At 40.4% G+C, this 21,417-nt stretch overlaps 1 protein-coding gene across 7 annotated transcripts; it reads left to right on the top strand.

Annotated features, from left to right (window-relative positions):
- Nucleotides 1-1,216: 1,216 nt before the first annotated feature.
- Rfx (regulatory transcription factor Rfx) lies at nt 1,217-21,036 on the top strand. Of its 7 annotated transcripts, none has more exons than XM_017145879.3 (11): nt 1,217-1,660; nt 7,393-7,827; nt 8,494-8,875; nt 16,217-16,295; nt 16,372-16,615; nt 16,682-16,846; nt 16,910-17,374; nt 18,166-18,468; nt 18,988-19,302; nt 19,581-19,949; nt 20,014-21,036. In XM_017145879.3, exons 2-11 carry the CDS (start codon nt 7,573-7,575, stop codon nt 20,146-20,148), a joined length of 2,712 nt encoding a protein of 903 aa, XP_017001368.2. In that variant the 5' UTR covers nt 1,217-1,660; nt 7,393-7,572; the 3' UTR covers nt 20,149-21,036. The 7 variants fall into 7 exon arrangements, with proteins under 7 accessions (XP_017001368.2, XP_017001363.2, XP_017001369.2 ...); XM_017145880.3 differs by having other exon boundaries at nt 1,218-1,660; nt 8,518-8,875; XM_017145874.3 differs by having other exon boundaries at nt 16,372-16,846.
- The last annotated feature ends 381 nt before the right edge of the window (nt 21,037-21,417 follow it).

Here is a 21,417-nt window from a genome sequence, read left to right as displayed (position 1 = left end):
AACAACTGTTAATAGTCATATTTCTTTTCTTAATGTTGAAACTAAGCTAACAACTTGGCAAAAAATATTTATTTAGATCACTATTCAAGTTGCAAACAAGGAAGGCTTGAGGAATTTTGTTAAGCCTCGTTTCATCCACCATTTAAAAATATTTTCACTTTAATAAATCATTAAAGACATTCAAATGTTGTTCTACTTTACGCTAAGGAAGGGTATTAATGTCACGTTTTCAATGATAGACACCGGGATTTTCACACCTGTCACGGAATACTTAGACTGCAAAATTATTTGTTATTATCTTTTCTATGGAATGTTGTTATTGACTAAAATAATAAAGTAAACCTGCCAAAGCATAGGAAACAAATATGCTTATATATTAAATGTAAATATTTAATATAAATAAAAAAAGGAATTATTATTTAATTTAGCTTGTTTAGTCGCATAAATTTCTTTCAATGCCTGAAGTTCGGAATCTTCTCTTGAAATCCATTCAAGATGGTGAGGAATAAAAATCAAATGACCTGGATGCGAAATGCACCGGACTTGACCCGCAATAAATTCTACAGAAACTACCTAACTCACCCACAATCAACCTAACTATCATTTTGCGACACACAATTATTCAGCATGACTGGGTCTAAACGGAAAAATAAATTTAATAGAAGTAAAATAAAACCAAACCCAATCCGCAACTGCAGCAGCAGATCTACGGGTTTGCGAAGGCATTGCAATAAATTCCAGGTTATGGCTAGCCGACTGCGAGCTGTGCTAATGTGCAACACGTGTGCACTTTACTTCACTCACCTGAGTGCCTTACCTGGCTAATTAAGCAAAGCAAAGCACAAGAGACGGGGCGAAAAAACTGGAAAAAATAGTAAACAAGCGGACGTAAGCGGTGCCCATTTTATTGCTTCATTCCCGTCATTATTATAGTACTTGCTTTGCTAATTATCACAAGTGTTAAAATTGCAATTCGCAACAAATTAATTAGCGAACAATGCGCAGCAAATTGATCACGTTTGCTTCAAGGCGCAAAAATACCCAGCGTATAGATGCAATTTGTGAAAGTTGTTTCTTACGAAACACAAAAAGAGAAATAACCCCAGATTCAAACAGCGCGCCCTTTTTAAGTGTTAACGTTCCCCAGTGAATGGCTCATTTCGAAAATTAACCAACACTGGCCGATCAGCTGTTGGCGTTGCCACCCAGCCTTGCCCATTAACCAATACTGCTGTCAGCTGTTTTCAGCCAGCAACAAATTATTATTTTTTTTGTTTTTCCAATTAGAACGTGCGAAATGTACCCGAAAACAAAGGATATTGTTAATAAAGAATGCCACTTCTGCAGCTAGTCATGTGATATGTGAGGATTCAGCGAAAGGATATCGAAAAATGTCAGTGGCCGTGTTTTTCCCATGTGTTTGTTGTTTTGTTCTGTTGCCTAGCAACTAAAAAGCCCAAAACACTAGCCATTTCCTTCCGGTCCCGTTACTACGTCGTAATCCAGTTGGAAAACCCAAGGATTAGGAAAATTGCACTAAAAGCCAGGATTTCCTACAACTCCGCAGAGAAAAAGTTGGATAACCCCTGCCTAGAAAAGGTTTTTGAAAAGCCAAAATATTGGAAATGAGTTCCAGGAGCCGAGCTCCCTAGTCACCATGGTAAGTTCTAGATTCTGGTATATATAAGGAAATATATACATATACACCCACTCACTAGAATTCCTTATAATCAAACGAAAAACCGAAATGACGGAGAAAGAAACTTTTCAACATCAAATCGAAAGATCAAAAGCCGGTGAAGTTTTCTCATTTTTCACCCAGCGAATTTTCATTGAACGAGAAAATGAGAAAATTACCCAACCAGCCAGGTAGTCAGCGGTTTTTCCGCATTTTCATTTGCGCGTTTTCCTTCGCCCATCTGAGGCGCTCAGCCATTTAAAGACAATTAAGTCGAGTCCCAATTTCACCACCAACCCCACCTCCATCCTTGATCCTTGAGCCCTCCCCCACCCTCTGAGGTCCTCTCCATCAAAGTTCTATATCCATATGGAGTGTGCCATGGCCGGTTGCACATTACAGCGAGTCCTGGCGCCAGGTGTAAGACCAGGAATCCCGGTACACTTGAAAATTTTTATAATTAGTTGATACAATTACCGAAATAGTTTGAAAACTTTTCAATTATTACAACCTTTCATGGTTCGTACAAAAAAACGAAAATGAATATAAAATATATTTTTTTACAACTTTTATAAATGAAAAATATTTTGTTTACATTTGTTTTAATTTTTTCTAGGCAGTCTAAAAATAAGTTTTTTTTCTAATTAATAAAGGTATCATTTTTAAAATGATATTTAAATATGATTTAAATTAAATATCTGTAGAAATGTAAGCAATTATAAAATTCAAAATACCTTTATAAAATTACCTATTTTTCCTCCAAAAATTTACTGAAGTGTACGGGAAAAACTCCAACCTCCTGTGCACTTCCGCTTTGCTGCCTCGACTCGTCCTGCTTCACTGCCCGCGTCTTCTTCCCCGAAAAGTGATGGAGTGGGAAGGTGAAGGGAATGGGCGGGGTAGAAGGACACGGACGCGGTCGCAGGGGGCGGGGCAGGACGCATGCCACACGCCCAGCAAGCGAGTGCCACATTACATCCATCATCTTCATTTGATGAGCAGTGTCCATTCTAATGAATGTCAATGTCAATTTTACCATTGGTTCTAACCGAAATTGAAATGGCGAAAAAAGGTGCAAACAATGTGAAAAGCATATTTGATGAGCTTTGAATTTCCAATTAGGAATTACAGTGGTCGTAAAAAAGGTCCCAAAGCTAAGCGCCTCTCATTAAAGGATTTTTTGTGTAGACTACTAACTAGAAATGGGAAACTTTCTATCAAGTTTTGAAAAAATCGCGGTCAAAGTATCAAATATTATACTTTTTTGCTCGTTATCTGCTAAAAAGAACTATTACTTTCAAGACCCAGCGATAGAAGTTACCTAAAATGATTTTTAAAATAACTTCTTCTCTGTGTTTTATTTTATATCTTCAGCAGTGCTTAACTAATTTAAATCAGCCAATAACAGTAATATATTTTAGAGGTAAATAATTGTTATTATTGTATGATGTTTTACGCAAATCATTGGTTACAGATATACTATATCTATTTCCGGAACATTTTCATTAAAACCATTGTTACAAGATTACACACTATTTCCGGAAAAATGTTTAGAAACCAACATGACATAAATATAAAAATAAACATGTCGATGCCCACATCAACCAACTGTGAGGTGCATTCCACATCTGCACCATCTAAATTCGAGTCCTAGACGCTGAACACATGTTTCTGTACTCCAAATGTCCTTTCTATTCTATCTATGCTATCTATCCTACCTGCTGCAGCCATCAAGTGAATATGAATATTAGGCAGAAAAGAAAGCGTCACGCTGTCTGAGCTTCTGTATTTTTACTTTGCATACCCCATTCCCATCCCTTGAGCCCCTGGACTTGGAAGTTGTCCCTATAACAACGCAGCTGCCGGCGGAGGACGCTTAGGGGTAGGTGGTGGTGCTGGTGCTGGACATTAAAAAAGGGGTCAATGCCATGGGGTAGCCGAAAGTGCAGAACCCACTCCAACTCTTCCACCCCCACACATTTTGTTTTGAACATTTATCTGTCTCTTTTTCACTGACCATGTGCCATTGCAAGCACTTCTACAGCAAACATTTAAAATATTATAATAATTTTAGTTATAAAAACTTACAAATGTATATTCCTTATTAACCCCTTTTAATGTTTAAGATCTCTTATATCTTAAAAAATTTATTAGTTATACTTTGCAATTTTTTGTATAATATTTCCAGCACTTTTTTTAAGTTTTTAAATTTTTTATTTGATTTTCCAAAGGAGTTACATAGGGTTTTTGGCTTAAGAAGAAGGACTTTTGGGTTTTTTTTATTATTTTTAACGATATTATAAGCTTTTTGTGGCAATACAACATTTTTCAGGATCATCTTAAAATTATCAAATTTTTTTTCTCCTAAAATATTTTTGATTTTAGGCCTTAAAGAAAGGAATTAAAAAAAATTAAAGTTGGAAGTTTGGCGAAGATCTTAAGAAAAAAAACCGAATTTTCGACCCTTTCCTTCTTTAAGCACGGGATTTTAAGATGCTGATTGTTTACTAGTCAATCAGAAATTCTTAATAGGTGAATATTTTTTTTTTTTTTTTACTTCAATAAAAAGCTGCAAAAGTCTCAGAGCAATTGAAGGCAATGTTAGCTGTTGAATTGTAGATATTACCAAGTTAATAAAACGATAGCCTAAGGAGTTTCGACTGTATTTGTTAACCTATCTTGTTTTGTATTATGCATCGAATTCAAATGGCATTCAAATGAGTTTCCTTCTCGCTCTGCCAACAGCAATTTACTGCAGGTTGTGTGTTGCAGGAGCAGCAACAACAAAAGCACGAAAAACACCGAGTGCATTTTGACCAATTCCAATTCCCTATTACCAAACTATCAACCCCTTTTGGCCATTGTCATTGCCAGAGTGTTGGTTGTTTTCAGTTTGTGTTTTTCGTTAGTGCTGCTGTTCAGCTGGCCAAAGACTTTTCCCCGCCGTAGTTGCATATTCACGCTCGAAGTAAACAGACCGCAGCAGCAATAACTATAGCAGCCACCAGATATCTGTATATCTGAATACATATATATATTTATATATATGCACGGTAAATCCCCAATCATATATGGAAAATACGAGGAGAGAAAAACAGAGTTCTCTCTGGCAAACGAGAATAATATCCCGATTTTATTTGATCAATAATTTGGCGTTGCGCGTCCTTAGTGATTTATTCGCGGTGTGTGGGTGTACTGTACAGGTGAACTGCTGTACAACTGCACAGGTGTAAACAGTGGTTATAGTGTGGGTGTCGTGACTGGGAAAACTTCCCCTGGAAAGCCAGTGAGCTGCACTTTTCACGCGTCAAATTTATGAGCTCGCTTAGCGCGCCGCTTGATTTGTGTACTGAGGTATCGAGGAATTGAGGAATCGAGGAACTCGGGAACCCAGTGCACTTCCGTCTGGGGGCAACGCATTAGCCATACACATCCACCCACTCCGGGGAATCTCCCCCAGGAACTCCCGACTTCGTTTATTGTTTATAAACAACAACTTCGAACGCGAGGTCTCGACGACTCCAGACCAAGTGACGTATGCCGGGTCGTTTGTCCTGTCCGCGCTTTCAAAATGGGGGATCCCCTGTTTATAACCCAAAACCCCCAACTACCAAAAGTTCGATTCCCCTTTTTCGGGATGGACGTTGACGTCGCCAGCGGCGCCTTCTCCAGAACTTATTTACTTTGAGCCGGTTGCCCTGTGAACAAGTGCATGTGGCAGGTGCAAAAGTGGCAGGAAAAGCGCACCGAGTGTGAAAATTAGAAGCTCTAAATCAGACTGACTAATTGTAAATACAACGTAAATTTGAACCAGTGCAAAAAAAAGAGGAAAATAATATGCAATAAATAATATAAATTTAAACAACTAACATTAAATGATTTAAGACGATTTTAAAATAAATTCAAAGGTCTTTTAAAAACGGAAAACTGAACGTATTTACATGAAAGTTTATAAATTTATACCAACTATTTAAACGGAAGTTATAAAATAATTCAAATTAAAAATGTTCAACTGAAATTATGAAAATTATCAAGTATCATTAAAGCAAAATTTCAAACCTTTTAAACTATATTAAAAACACCGTAAATTACATTAAAATGTACCTCAAACTGTTTTCATAAAAAGTAACATTAAAGCAACATTTCAAACTTTTTAAACTGTTTACATAAAAAAACAGTCGAAAATTAAAAAATAAAAATTTATATAATAATATGAAATTCAACTGGAAAGTGCGCAAGGAAAATCTCTGCTAAAAAAACAAGCTTGTTATTTATTAACGATGGAATTGCCTTTGAGAAATGTGTTTTCCTTTGATTGATTCGCTCTCGTATTTTCGTTTTGAACAATTACAATTTGCCTAATGTAATTGGCCACAGCCAGAGGCGTAGGCCAAAAGCCAGAAATGGATTCTCTTGGTGTGGGATTATGTAAGTACAGTAAATGTGGCCAACACTTGCCCAAAGGCAGTCACTAAGGATAATTACTTTAGTGGAGTGGAGGTGTTATATAATAGAGGATTTAATCAATAAAGTTTAAATGTAATTAATGAAAGTTTGAGTTAGTCTGATAGTTTAATTCATTTTTGAATTAAATGTTTTAATTTTTAAAATGTAGGTTCTTTTTCTTCCTTTTAAGGTAAAAATACAAAACGATTAGGCTATCCTTTTTTACCAGGGACCCTAACTGTTATGAGTTTTATGTTAAAAATCACATTTTAACAGTTATTTTCTGATTCGTAAAGTAAAACTCAAAGAATAACTGTTATTTTTTGAGTTTTATAATAAAATTTGACAAATAAACGTTATTTGTCGTGATCAAAAATAAAATTAAACTTGATTTATGGCAATATTAATAAAACACCGTTGGTTTTTTTTTTTTAATTTTTTAATTTTTCTTTAAATGTCAAAGGAATAACTGTTATTCATAAAAATCAACAAATAACAGTTATTTTTGACATTTATTATAAAAATCAAATAAATAAAAATCATTACGGATTTGTAAACTACAATCGCTAACAAAAATAATGGTGTATTTAAAAAAATGTTTGGGCTCTTCTAAGTGCATGATATTTTTGGTAAGAAAAATTTACAATAACAGTTATTTTCGGTCCTTGTTTTTTACTCTTTAAGATAGATATTTATAATTATAATTCTTTAAAGTTCTAGTCAGAAAATTGCTATTGTAAGCCCCTGTAACTAGTAGTTTCTACTACGCCAATGTGCTAATGTGATTCCCCAACAACAAGAAATCCCCTAGCATTGCCCCCAAATGTGTGCTGTACTCGAACGAAAGAATCTTGCCCAAAGATGCCGCGGCAATGGGAAGGAAACCAAAATGGCCGCCCGAAAAAAATACGATATTGTACACAATAGACATCCGTATATATGTATCCACTTATTTATATTTATACACATTGAGATATGTATTCTTGTGCCGCTGCTGTTCCTGCTGCGTGGAGAACAAAGCGATGGGGAAATCAAAGTATGAAGAAATACCTGCGAAAAGTTTAATTTCATAGCAACGCCCCAGCGGAAGCAGCACAAGCCACCACCACGGGGCAACAAAGGATCCGGATTCTTGGGATGGGGAAGGTGCCGCAGTGGGCGGTTGGGTGGATGATGCTGATGATGATGTTGATTCCTTATTGAATACCTGCTCTTTGATTGACGACATGCCTTGTTAAATTTGCCATTTCTCACTTTTTTCCTTACAGCATCCACCGGGAGAAACACAAAGAAGCTGAAGAACTAAACCTAAACACCGCCATTGCCTTAAATCTTGGAAAATAATAAATAAAATCGACATTAAACGAGCTTACTAGTCAACGAATTTATCGCCATTATCGCCCTGGATAATCAACTTTGTGGAGTAGAGAACCCCGAATCCCAAACCAATGACCACACGCCTCGCCCCGCAGCGCCAGTTCATCATCTCGACGCGCTCCGCCATCACGGATGCCACCTCGGCCCCGGAGGAGGACTCAGCGGAGGAGCAGCAGCTGACCGTCGAGGTGGAGAGCGCCACCAGCGGAACCGTTGCGGCCAGCACCACCAATAGCACCACCTCGCCACCGCATGCCGAGCAGTTTGAGTTCTGCACCGAGGATGGAGTCGTGGTCTCGGCAACCCTGGAGGATGTCATGACACAGGTGGGTGCATCTAGAATTTAATGAGGAATAAATGTTCTTAAAATAATGATATTGTATGAGAATGAAACCCTTTTTGTACACAGAGAAAAAAACGAAACAATATGGAACTGATATTGTTTCATATCAATTTTTCCATAACAAAATGGTATAATTTCATATCAATATGGTACAAAATCATATGTTCGGAAATATAATTTTGATATGAAAACAGATGGGCCGAAATTGATATGAAAAAATACCCGATGGATGATTATTTTTGGTTTTTTTTTTCTCTGTGTACCTATCATGTCATAAATACATTTTTAAGATATTATTTATTTTACTTAGGGCCGTTTTCTCGTCCGTTTGCTAAATTTAAAGTACGGTTAAATCCTTGAAATCGTATGGGAAATTATTAATATCCCTACTTTAAATTTAACAAAAGGACAAGAAAACGGGCCTTAAACTATTAGATTAAACTTAGGAAACAATAACCATTTTTAATCATAAGAGCTAAAGTGGTTCTTAACTATAATATCTACTTGGCCATTTCAACATGATATTAACAATATATTTTAACAATAATATTTAATAGACTTGACTAACTGGAAACTCCATTGATTCATCAAGAAACACTTTTTTAAAATAAACAAATACCTTACCTTATCATCCTTCCTTGATAAACAGGTAAAACTTCTCCCCTTTTTGCAGAACTGCCAGCTCTTGCAGAAGAAACTAGAGGACGACGACGACTCCACGGGAGCGGGAACAACGGGAGCCGATCAGCTGGAGGTGATCCGCGTCGTCCTGCCCATGGATGCCGACGACTCGAGCAGCGAGGCCCACCTGCATGGGCATGTGGTGAACAGCAGCAGCGACACCATCGGCACCATTACCACCACGGAGCCCAACGGCACCACCGTGACCCACTCGATACCCATCCACAGCATGGCCGACCTGGCAGCCATCAAGGATGGCGTGGATCTGGCCCAGCAGGTGGCCAGTGGACAGGTGACCGTGGTCCAGGCCACCGAGGACGATGATGGAACGCCATTCATCACTGTGACGGGTGAGTCTCGGGATAGAAGTTATTGGGGATAGAATGAAAAAGTCTCCCATTTAGATATCTCAACATAAAGTCCAGCTTAAAATTTTGAATATATGCAAATTGGAAATTTCTGTTATTTACATTGAGAGTTAGTTTAAATATTGAATCCCTAAAGCATACCATTCCTAACTGAAAACATTTAAAGTCTTTGCTTTGACCTTAAAAAATACAAAAAATGCTTAATTTTCAGTTTACAATAATACTATAAATGTTTTTTTTTTCGATATAAAATTATTAGGTAGTATCTCTAAATGTTTCGACCAGACCTTAAAAGAATTTCTATTTATTTGAAGTGGAAATACCTAAATTATCAGATTTTAAAGTACCGTGATTCTTTGTCTTTGTCGTTTTGAAAGAATCGTCAACCGACAAGTGTGGTTTTACTATCCTAAATAATTGATTTTTTAGTTTTTCGAAATTAATTTAAAAGGAAAATCGAGTTATTAACCGACTAAATCGATTTTATGTCTTAAAAGATCGAAAAGAACTGATTCGCTGAGAATGGATTTTTTCGCAGCTCTACTTACTACAGATATTCGCTTATTGAAATATGTGCGAAATCTGATGGATAAATATCAATCGCAATGGCACTTTGTTAATAAGCGCAAAAACTGCAAAGCCGCATAAAAAACGTGCGTTGCCGATTTATTCCAGTTGAGAGCGGAAAACCCCACTTTCGTAAAGTCCTGAGCCGAAACAGAAACTTCTGAATCCAAAGGGAGGCACTTGCAGTGGGCGGATATCAAAGCGAAAACCAGCAAACGGGAAACAACAAACAGCAAAAGTCGCGGCTTTGTAAACAAACATAATGACAGGATCAACATGTCCCTGGGGAAGGGGAAGATAGGAGGGGAGGGGAGGAGTTGAGCTGGAAACAAGGACCAGCTTAAAATCCGGCGTATTTTAAACGTTTGCCTGATATCACAATTAAAGCGACTTAATTTGAAAAACGAAACGAGCGGTGGTACAAGAATGAGTGAATAAATGGATGGTTGGTTGTTCCGATGGTCGGGTGGTTAGGCAGATGGATGGATAGCACACACACCCCGCGGAGGATAGAGATACTACCTGTCCAGGGACACACGACACGGATCCGTCCGAGCCACGTGCAAAACAAAAAGCAACAAAGAGGCAAAGTGCAGCTGGGATTGAGTTGGACGACACACTGGGAGTGATACATTCGTACTCGGATCTACCCGGCGCACACATAATTATTATCATCCACTCGAGCGCCGCACAATGAATTAATCGAGATTACACTTCGCCGCGGAACTACATATCTATAACAAAATCGGACATCGAAAAGGGTCGCATTCGGATGAATGTTTGCCATCGTACTTGATTTTATTAGCACAAATTACCACCACCAGGACACGCAGGGGGTAAACATCCGGATGGCAACTTCGGGTAATCACAACAAATTGAGAGGGCTTCACACGGTGATGCGTGATCCTGATCCTTGGGAGGAGGGGGGCCGCACAATGGGTGGGGGTGGTGCTTAGTGCTCACGTGGATGAGTCGACGACTCGCTAATAACCGCCCGCTGTCAACTAATACTTTCGTCCTTGTAGAATACCTCTCGAGCTCCATCACTGAAAAAATACCATAATAATTGAACTGTTTTTGTTTTTAAAACTAAAACAATACTTTTATTTTAATCTTTAAAATATTTAATAAAATTATAGGACAGTTGATTTATATTCCTCTAAAAAAATACGGGAATTTTCTAGATTTTAATATTTAACATATTTTTAAAATCATAGGACAGTTGATTTATATTCCTCTAAAAAGTATACGGTCATTTTCTAGATTATTATCTTTAAAATATTTTTAAAATCATAGGAAAATTGATTGATATTCCTGTAAAAAAAATAGTGGAATTTTCTAGATCTACATTTCAATTAAACTTAATATTAATTGTTAAATTATTTTACTTATATTCCCTTTACTAAAAGTACAAATTAAATTATTTAAATTAAATTGTAAGCAACATAAACATTAGCCCAAAACTTTTTTAAATTTCATTGCTTATAGATGATCCTATATCTTTAAAAAAATGAATTTTCTTCTCTTAACGCAGTAAAGCTATCCCAGTTGTAGTTCAGATGAAACTTAAAACCGAAATCTCCAAAAAATATCATTACCATTGCGAGTCTCTAATATACCATTTCTTTTAATATTCCAAAGTAATTTTCTCCCAGTGCACTCTGATTCCCAATCAAAATTGATGCGGAATCTCTTTCATATGTTGTGCGGAAGGGTATTAGAGCTTCGTTCCGGTTGTGGGTGTTTATCAGCGATGGCTGGGAGTGGGGGAAAAGCATGCCCACGTCATATTTCACCTTTCTCGAATATGTTGTATTGTACTTTTCAATTGATACGGATTTGCTGGGTGCTCATCGAATCGACGAGGCAGAAGACGACGAGCTTAACATTTAATAACGCCAGCAACTAAAAATAGAAATATCCAACGCGGGAATCCATACCAGTTGAAGTGGTTGGTCGGGATGATGGCCGGAATGGCTAGGTGGACCAGGATGTGGGTGGTGGTTGCCAAGCTCCTGCGTTCCTGCCTGCCAGGTTAGTTAGGGAACACTGGCATATGTCGGGCTTCTTTTAATTGTGCCAACAAAAAGTTATTTGTACTCGCTGGCAATCAAGATAATCGCAGAAATTTATTCGTCAAAGGCGAGTTCATAATTCTCGCAAAATGCTATCTTGCTGTGGAAATCACAGCAAGTGAAGCTCTACAAAGGACTCACCTCTGACCCAATCCCATCCCGTTGAAGCTCATCCCCTGCCTGTGTCCGGCTCACAAAAAGGTTAATTGTTTGTTGACGTTGTAGTAGATGCAGGATAAGCCAGCTGCGCTCCCCCCTCATTTTATCCTTCACTTGTCTGTTATCGCAATCCTGGCAATTTGTGCTCAACTTAGCTCCCATGTTGCCCCTGTGGAGTGGAGCTGGGAATTTGGACAAGTGGCGCACCAAAGTGGATATTGCAATAAACCTTTTGAACCCAAAATATTGGAAAGACCTTTCATGAGACTGCTGCATCGTGGTTGTTCAACTTTTCATTCATTATTGGTCGGCAGATTGATCTTAACTTGAGATTAACTTTGCACAGACAATGGGTACAATAAGGTCAATAGAAATATTGATTCTTTTCGTTAAAATTATGTGAATAGGGTTCTAAAATTTAGTTGGGTAGATAACTAGAATTTGTATAATGCCTGACTAAATTGGTTTGTTATAAATATGAAGTCCCAGAGATTTTTTAAAAAATATTTACAAAGATTTAACGATTTTTCATCTGCTAAAAATATCTGCAACTTAATTTTATTGTTCTGCTAACTGGAATTCGTATAGCTCCTGACTGAATTGGTATGTTATGAATATAAAGTCCCATAGATTTATATAAGAAGATATTTACAAGGATTTAACAATTTTTCATCTGCTAAAAAATCTTCAACTTAATTGAATTGTTCTGCTAACTAAATTAGTTTTAAACATTTTGTAAGTAGCAACAAATTTTTTGTTGCATACTTTTTGAATGTCACATTTTTCTTTTCTTTTTACCCGAGTGGGGGGATTTATTACCCATATTCCCCATAAAGTCTAACCTTTTTCTGCTTCCTTCCATTAAAAATCTTCCAATATCCAGTTGATCTGATTTCCTTCATCTTAAATCTGTTAAAGGTTCAATCTGTGACCATTCCAAAGGCAATTACCAAAGCAAAACAGATTTTGCGCTGAAACCAAAGTCATTGAGAGTCAAAATGTTTTGGCGAGAATGCGGTCCACTTGAAAGAACCTCAAAAGATCCCATGTACGGTACACGACAGTAGAATCGTCCTAAGCCCCGACAACTTTAAAGGACAATTGCCATTGCCACCTTCCAATCCATTCCAATCCCCCATCTCCTGGTTGCCACTCATCACTTCACGTCCACAAATTGCCGAGTTTGCCCCAAGGGGCACCTGTTAATATTTACAGTTTGCAGCAGCGTGTCAAAGGGAAAATTTCTGGGGTCAGGGGGTTTATAGCCCGCAGTTCTGACCGCAGCAACTTCAGGGTCCAAAAACACACACACATCGGTGAAGGGTAGCAAAATTAATATGTGAAACGTGCGGTGACCAGGAGGAAGCTGCAGGAACAAAAAAAATTCCTCAGAGGAGAAGTACTGGCCTGACCACGGAGGAGAATATGGAAAAATTCCACGCATGGCATTCCATTCCGGCTGCTTTCTTTGCTCCACTCGAAAAACCACCCGTAAATCATCCCAGCCCCACCCCATCACCACCCCATCACCACCCCAACACCACCCACACCTTTGTCACTTCATCGTCGGCCATGGAAACTCCCACATCTCCAGCCCAGTGCCGAAGGGATGGCAGCAAGCGATTTGGTTGGCCAGGCTACATCCCTCAGCATCCTGATCCCAGGGGTTGTCGAGCGGGTGTGCGAGCGAGAGGCCGCGTTGGTGGGAGCGAGACGGCGAGGCTGCCTAGCAACCGGTGAGGAGTGGGATTGGCCAGGCGGCGTTGCCTTGACTCCGTCGTCCTGTTGCCATCCCGCTCGCGTATCCAGCATCCCAACCTCCCATCTCGACCACCACTTGTGCAGATCCCAGAAAATGCGACTTTGAGCCCGGAATTAGCCAGCACACCGCTTGAAATTGGGCGATGGGAAGGAAAAGGGACGGAATGGAAAGGAAAAAAACATCCTCGAGGGTCTGGGTTGGATTACTCGCTACGGGCATACGGGCATACGGATCATAATAGCAACCACCCACCCGGCAACCACCCAACCACCCAACCGCCGAGCCGGAGGAGGCAGAGGAGGCAGCAGCCGCCGCCGTTGTTGTAATTTAATTCGTTGCTGCGCCGCCGTCGTCGTGAGTTCGCCATCATCATTATTTTCGGAGGCATATTGCTAGGATAACATTTGATTTTGGATTCAGTTGTAATTCTACCGTTCGCAGGCACTGGTTGCTCCGTTTCCACGCCATCCACAGCATCCATCCATCCAGCCAGCCATCGCAACCCTAGGACCGAAGCAGAAAAGCCCGAAAACCAAGCACTGAAATACCACCCACAGTGAGAGGAGAAATCTGAATGGAGCCCGGTTGCCTGGTCAAGGATTTCACTTTCGCTTTCTGAGCCAGTTGGCCAGTTGCCAGAAGCAACCAAGCGGAGTGTCTTCTCCACTTACATCACAAAACTTTGTCGCCTTTGATTTGCATATTCGATTGGATTGGTTTGCAACTGTGGATCTCGTTTCGAAACTATGCTCCACGATCTAAGAAGTTGTAGCTTTGGATCATATTTATTGAAATCATTGGATTTGGATTTCTTATCATTGGATTTTTAATTGGATACGAATACTTTTATTTCAATCCTTGGATTAAAACTATGTTGAAAATTCCTATCTGAGTTAGTTCCTGAATTTATGAACTACATTTATGTCAAAGGATCTATATATTGATATACTATAACTGAGATCACAAAGGACTTTATTCAACACACAGACATGTTTTGGCTTGCAGAATCAAGTGAGAATTTTCTGAAACAACTCAAGCTTAAAGTAGTGGAACAAACTATATCCGTGATCATCTGAGAACCGCTGAGACTTTCCACCCGGAATAGGGACCACCAATTTCAGCAGCCTACGCTCCACTTCCGGCCAAACGAATGCATTCGCGGTACGGCTTTGACTGCCAGACGCGCCACCACCATCACCACCAACAGCAGCAGCAGCTCCAGCACCACCAACAGCAGCAGCAGGCGCACCACCACCCCACATCCACGCCGTTGCAGTCGCCACCAGTGATCAGTCCAACCACCGCTGCTGCCGTGGCCTACTCGAATCTCCTGGAGAAGTGCCGCTGCAAGCAATCCGTGGCCAGCAATCCCGTCCCAGCACCACCGCCGCCCGCCCAGCTTCAGTTGCAGCTGCACCACCATCATCATCACCACCATCATCAGACCTTTGTGGCCAGCGCCAGTGCAACTAGCTACACCAACTGCTCGGGAATCGGATTGGGATCGAGAACGGGTTCGGGTTCGGGTTCGGGATCGGGAACAGGTGGATCCTCAGCGGCAAACTCCTCTTGTGCCGCCGCAAGCAACATTTCGGGTGGATCCTCCAGCACCACCATGTACCATCATCACCATCGACGCCACAACAATTTGTCCTACTGCGGTGGTAAATATCTGCCTCTTCTCCTCCTTCGAAACCAATCGATTTCTGTTCAAACTTTAGAACTTTGAATACCGTACCTGAAGCACCTGTTCGCCAGGAAATATTTGTGTTCGTGTTCAGTGTAATTGTGTGTGGCAAGGAAAGTGTCAAGTGTCCTCGCCCATTTGGGCCAATTGAATGAAGTGAATAGACAGATGGACGACTTGAGACTGTTGATTAAATCAAGAGTATTTGCCATTATATCGTTGTGTTCAAAGTTTGCGGTTCAATTGAATAAACTTTGTTCAATGAGTGGAAGCTTTCCTGTAGCAACCGTGGAGGGGTTTTAAAACATTTTCTCCATACTAAGGCCCGTTTTCTTGTCCGTTTGTTAAATTTAAAGTAGGGTTAAACAATGATTTTCCATACGATTTCAAGGTTTTAACCCTACTACAAACTTAAAAAACGGACGAGAAAACGGCCCTAAAAATGTTATTACAACCCAATTGATTTGGTTTGCTAAAAGTTTCTAGGCCTTGACTCTAAACGGAATTTAAAGATGTTCTAAACTATCCCTTACACATTTTTATAATAAGATGTTACACCATTTTTGTAATGGAAAAATATTGGAAAAATTATTTTTGAAATTGCTTCAAAGATTAATTTCCCGATGTTTTTCCGCCGGGATTATTTATGTTACTTAATATTACCGGCGGCTTTCTTTCCACATATTCAGTTAATATATAATTATAGTAAAAGCCTGTAAAAAAACATAGAAATTAAATCACCTTTTAACGAGGTAGTACAAAACTAGTGACGATCGCACCTGATCTGATATCAACTTTTGCGACGAAAATGTATTTGACGATCTTTAAATGGTTTACTTATACCACACACAAAAAAAAACATGTTCCCGTAAAATCGATATGGCCATGTAAATTTTCATGTAAATTTCATATCGACCAGGTCTAATTTACCTGGCCACATATCAAATTAAAATTGATCTTAAGTAATGTAAAATTGATCTTTTTTGGGTGCATACGATGAAATTTTAAGTTTACACTCTTGTTTATCTAAAACACTTGCACATCAATTAATTATCGATTCTATCCTCTTTCAGTTTCGGGCCAGGAGCAAAACTACCAAGTGCAATATGTGGACTCGGAGCTGTACCACAGCAACTCCAGCCAGACGCAAATGTAAGTGGCCCGATAAATGGATAAATACCCGGAAATCGACCTTTTACTCACCGCTACCCCGTGTTGCCAATTTCAGGACCTATCCGTTCTGCCCGGTGGGGGATTACCAGGGCAACGGGCAGACGGCCTACTACTCGACCACGGGTCAGTACGGAGCCACCTCGTCGGCCGGCGGCTCCTCGAACGGGGCCCACTCCACGACGCTGCCGTACCTGGTGCCCGTGGAGGAGGGCATCCTGCTCAACGGCTCCGCACACTCGCTGTCGCAGTCGCAGTCACAGTCGCAGTCGCACGGACGCGATTCGCCGCACAGCCTGACGGTGAGTAGCAGGGATTGGGAGCGGGATGCGGACCGGGTGAACGGAACTAATCGCCACTGGGTGCAGGAGGTCGCGTACATCCAGGAGGCGCAGAGCACGCCCCAGACGCCCACCTCGACGACCACAACGCACTCGGCCAGCGGCGGCAGCCTGGGGACGGGCGGCGGAGGCGCCTCCCCGGATTCCGACCAGAGTGCGCTCGGCAGCAGCAACAAGATTGCCTCGGCAACGGTGAGTGTGCATCCCCATGGCTACGCCAGCATCCCCCAATATATATGCTTCTCTCTCTTTCAGATCAAGTGGCTGTCGCGCAACTACGAAACGGCGGACGGGGTGAGCCTGCCCAGGAGCACGCTGTACAACCATTACATGCAGCACTGCAGCGAGCACAAGCTGGAGCCGGTGAATGCGGCCAGCTTCGGCAAGCTGATACGTTCCGTGTTCTCCGGACTGCGCACACGTCGCCTGGGCACACGCGGCAACTCCAAGTACCATTACTATGGCATCCGCATCAAGCCCGGTTCGCTGCTGAACAGCCAGTCGATGGACGACAAGCAGATGCTGGCCGCCGGCTATGGTCCGTCGGCGGATGGATCCGGATCCGGCGGTCCTGGCAGTGGACCCATGGTCAGCGTAACCAGCAGCACCGCCGGCCAAATGGCGGGCTCCAATGGACTGGGCGGTGGCCAGGGTCATCGGCACAGCGGCGGCACCAAGAAGCACACCTTCAAACCGGAAACCTACGAGGCCTGCATTCAGGTAGGGATCAACTATTATTATTTTTAAAAAATATTTTTAATGCTGCAGTTAAAGTGATCAGAGTTTTGAGATTAAAAACTAAATGAATACCTATAATAAATTTAAAAAATGCATGCATCCGATAGGATAGATAGGAAGAACTGAACTTAAAGAGAGGTCCACGTTTTAAATAGATACAGAATCTTAAATCTAGATTTGGATAAAATATTTAAAAAATTTAATAAATTGAAGGCAATTAAAGTACATACTCCCTATTCATTTTTGATTAGGAAAACTATAATTTCCGAGTATACCTATTCAAAATATTGCTAGCAATTATCCATTTTTAATTATTCAAAGTTATTATTATATATTATTATTATTATATATTATATATTATATTATTCAAAGTTCAGTGATAAAATCAGTTAAAGTTATAGATTTTAGAGTTTAATTGAGCATAAAAAAATTTATGTAATGGATTTATTGGAATGAATGCATTTGATAGGATGGATAAGCAAAACTATGTCCTTCGTTAATTATAAAATGTTTTCTTACAAATATTGGAAGAGTTATACATTTTTAAATAGATTCAGAAACATTTAAATTTAAATCTAGATCTGTATAAAGTATTTTAAAAATGTAATACATATTCATTTTTGATTAGGAAACTATAATTTCCGAGTGTACCTATTCAAAATATTGCAAGCAATTAAAATTCAGTGATAAAATTAATGGAATATTTAAATCATAGCACATATTTAAAATCAGTGAAATGCGTAGATGATTGATTTTTTCCTTTATACTCCCAGTACATTGGCGATGGAACTAGTGCCCTGCCCTCGTTTCCGGCCATCGAGCTGAACCACAGTTTCAACAGCGAACTGACTTTGGAGGACGTGGACACATTCCGGGCCCTGTACCGTGAGCACTGCGAGTCCTTTCTGGATGCCGTGCTCAACCTGGAGTTCAACACCGTGGAGTTCCTGCTCCGTGACTTCTGGCGGGCCAGCGACAACAACAATCTGGACGAGTGCGAGGAGGAGAAGTACTTGAGCAAGACGAAGCTGTATCTGTTGTGCCACTGCGCAGAAGTGCAGAAGTTCGTGCGAGAGGTGGGTGGTATCCGATTTGTAGCCAATAGCCGGGAGTCAGGTCCCGGGAGCCCTTCCTTGGTCTATTCCCGGTTTTAAAAACTTCTACAGGTTTTATTCAGAAACAAAACCAATTACTCAACTAAGCACAGAAGTTTATGTTTTTTGGTTTTGATAGTTTTAATAGTTTCCTTTTTAACCTTTTAAATTTTAAATGCTTTAGCTTAAATGGCAACACAAATTAGATTAAAAAAAAACACTTTAAGAATATATTAAAATACTTTAAAAATATCTTAAAACTTTATTATTTAACACCTCTTGACCAAATTCCATTTGAATGGTAAACTCGAAATAAAACATGAAATGAAAAATGGAATCTATTCCATCTGAAATTTCGAAATTCGTATGAAAAATTCGATTCCATGTCACATTCCATCTGAACTGTAAAGAGTCCTTGGAGGTGTAAAGATAAAAATATTAATTAAATATTATATTAAATGTACTATATTAATTTATTAATTATGTTGATCATTTGAACAGGTGGACTATCAATTCTACCAGAACACCGTTGATGTCATAATACCGGATGTGCTGCGCTCCATACCAAACGCCCTGACCCAGGCCATCCGCAACTTCGCCAAGAACCTGGAGATCTGGCTGTGCGAGAGCATGCTTGGTGTGCCCGAGCAGCTGGCCCAGATCAAGACCAGTGCAGTCTCGGCCTTCTGCCAAACGCTGCGGCGATACACCTCGCTGAATCACCTGGCACAGGCCGCTCGAGCTGTGCTCCAGAATGGTGCCCAGATATCCCAGATGCTCAGCGATCTCAATCGCGTGGATTTCCACAATGTTCAGGTGAGTTTAATGGGTCTTTATAGAGGGAGATGGGAAATAAATAATTTTAATAGCTGTTTTATCATTTATTGTTTGGATATTTAAATAAAACTAACTACAAATAATTTAGTATTCAACTATATTACTTAAAAAAAATATGAGCTGCGTAGAATATAAGTCTACATCAACCACTTGGCGAATATTATTTACAGAGCTACATGGCGTATGAGTGATATACCTTAGTGCCTTAGTAAACTATTGCCAAATACTTCTTGATCTAAACTAATTAACCATTTCAGGAACAAGCCGCCTGGGTGAGTCAGTGTGCCCCCGCCGTGGTCCAGCGTTTGGAGAACGACTTCAAAGCTGCACTGCAGCAACAGAGCTCCCTGGAGCAGTGGGCCAGCTGGCTGCAACTGGTGGTGGAGTCGGCCATGGAGGAGTACAACGGCAAGCCGACATATGCCCGAGCCGCCCGGCAGTTTCTGCTGAAGTGGAGCTTCTACAGTTCGATGATCATCCGGGACCTGACCCTGCGATCCGCCTCTAGTTTCGGCAGCTTCCATCTGATTCGCCTGCTGTTCGATGAGTACATGTTCTACCTGGTGGAGCACAAGATTGCCGAGGCTCAGGACAAAACAGCCATTGCGGTTATCTGTGAAAGGATGGTAATTAGACAGAACCTATTAGTTGCTAGATTATTTTTAAATACCTTCCCATTTTTTTGCGCAGAAAAAGGACATGGACTTTGAGTTCGAGTGCCAGTTCGCCTACATCACCAGCGACACGGAGCAGCAGACGACGCCCAGCTCGGCCAGCAGTGGAGGCGACGTGGGCAACGAGGCCAAGCGACTGAAGCAGGAATGAGGCCCCGAGATTCGGATGTGGATGCAGTGGCTGGCATTGAGCGGAGTATTCGTAGTGTTTATCTAACCAGTAATCGTTGTCCCCATCAGTGTGCACCCCCCAGCCCCTGTCACCAGTCGTCACCAGTCATTCAGCTCTGCATTTACTAGTGGAACCGTGTTGTATATCCGTAATTGTACCGTATCCGTGTGCTAGTTTTTAGCCCTAAGTTACCACACACCCAGCGTAGTCAGTCAAAATTTTAGTGGATAGTTTTAGGCAGATTCCGAACTCATATCCAGTAAAGGCTTTCTTGGACATTCGTAATTAAATACGAAGAAATAAATTATATTACAACAAAGTATTGTTGGATTTTCAAAAGGAATACCTGACTGCCCAAGGAAGCTTTAACTGGATCTTTTCGAGTATTGGACTGCCCCCGCATCGAAGTGAAGAGCCGTCCAGAAAGCAAGCAAGTTGAAAGCCAGTTCGGCAGCAGCGTCTGGCCTTGTCTGCCCTGATCTGTATTCGTAGGATACGTTTTAGTTTAAGTACATGTGCATTAATAATTGTAATCAACTGTCTACTATAACGATGGGTTCGGAGGTGGCATCAGTTTTGTCTGGTTTCAACAAACGATCTTGTATATCATAGCGCACGGCGCACCCCACACACCTAGTCTTAACACCCACTCGCGCACTCAGAGGAATTATCCGGGGGCTTATAGGTAATAGCGAAGGAACACAGCTCACATGGAACAGCTTGCTCAAATTCAAAAGGAACACACCAGCTCAAACTCAAACCTAAGCTAAGTAAACAACAGGCCTTAAATGTGCAAAGATCAACACTCAATTTTGAAACAATACAATTTACCATATAATGATACATAAATGTATATGTATATTTTAACTACAAGGAATCATTTTATTACGAAACATGTATTTTAACAGAGAGACGCTTATCAGAGTATTTTGTGCCGTTTTGGGTAAGAGTACAAGCAGCAAGCGAAACAGTTTTTTTAAGTCAACTATCTAGCATTAGTCAACTGAAAGGGGTAGGGTGTTCAGACCACCATCTGCAACGACACATCTGACACCCAACTGTCTAGTCCTAAAGCACACATCTGAATTATATGCTCTGTCTGGCACAAGAAATCGACGATAATAACTAGTATTCCACTTCAGGGAACTGGTTCTGCTCAAATTGCAAAATGCTTACCTAGCATCTAAGTTCTATTGGTTGTTGAAAAATAAAAGTAAATCGAAAACTGAAATTTTAAAATGTCAAAAC

This window comes from Drosophila takahashii, chromosome 3R, assembly GCF_030179915.1.
Source record: "Drosophila takahashii strain IR98-3 E-12201 chromosome 3R, DtakHiC1v2, whole genome shotgun sequence".
NCBI classification, from domain to species: Eukaryota; Metazoa; Arthropoda; class Insecta; order Diptera; family Drosophilidae; genus Drosophila; species Drosophila takahashii.
This window is presented reverse-complemented; position numbering and strand designations above follow the sequence as displayed.

What these genes read in the sequence shown, in the direction of transcription:
- Rfx (XM_017145874.3), top strand. Translation starts at nt 7,573, where the DNA reads ATGACCACACGCCTCGCCCCGCAGCGCCAGTTCATCATCTCGACGCGC. An exon ending in TGGAGGATGTCATGACACAG is followed by an intron (nt 7,828 to 8,493) that starts GTGGGTGCATCT and finishes CTTGATAAACAG; the next exon opens with GTAAAACTTCTCCCCTTTTT. An exon ending in ACAAGATTGCCTCGGCAACG is followed by an intron (nt 16,847 to 16,909) that starts GTGAGTGTGCAT and finishes TCTCTCTTTCAG; the next exon opens with ATCAAGTGGCTGTCGCGCAA.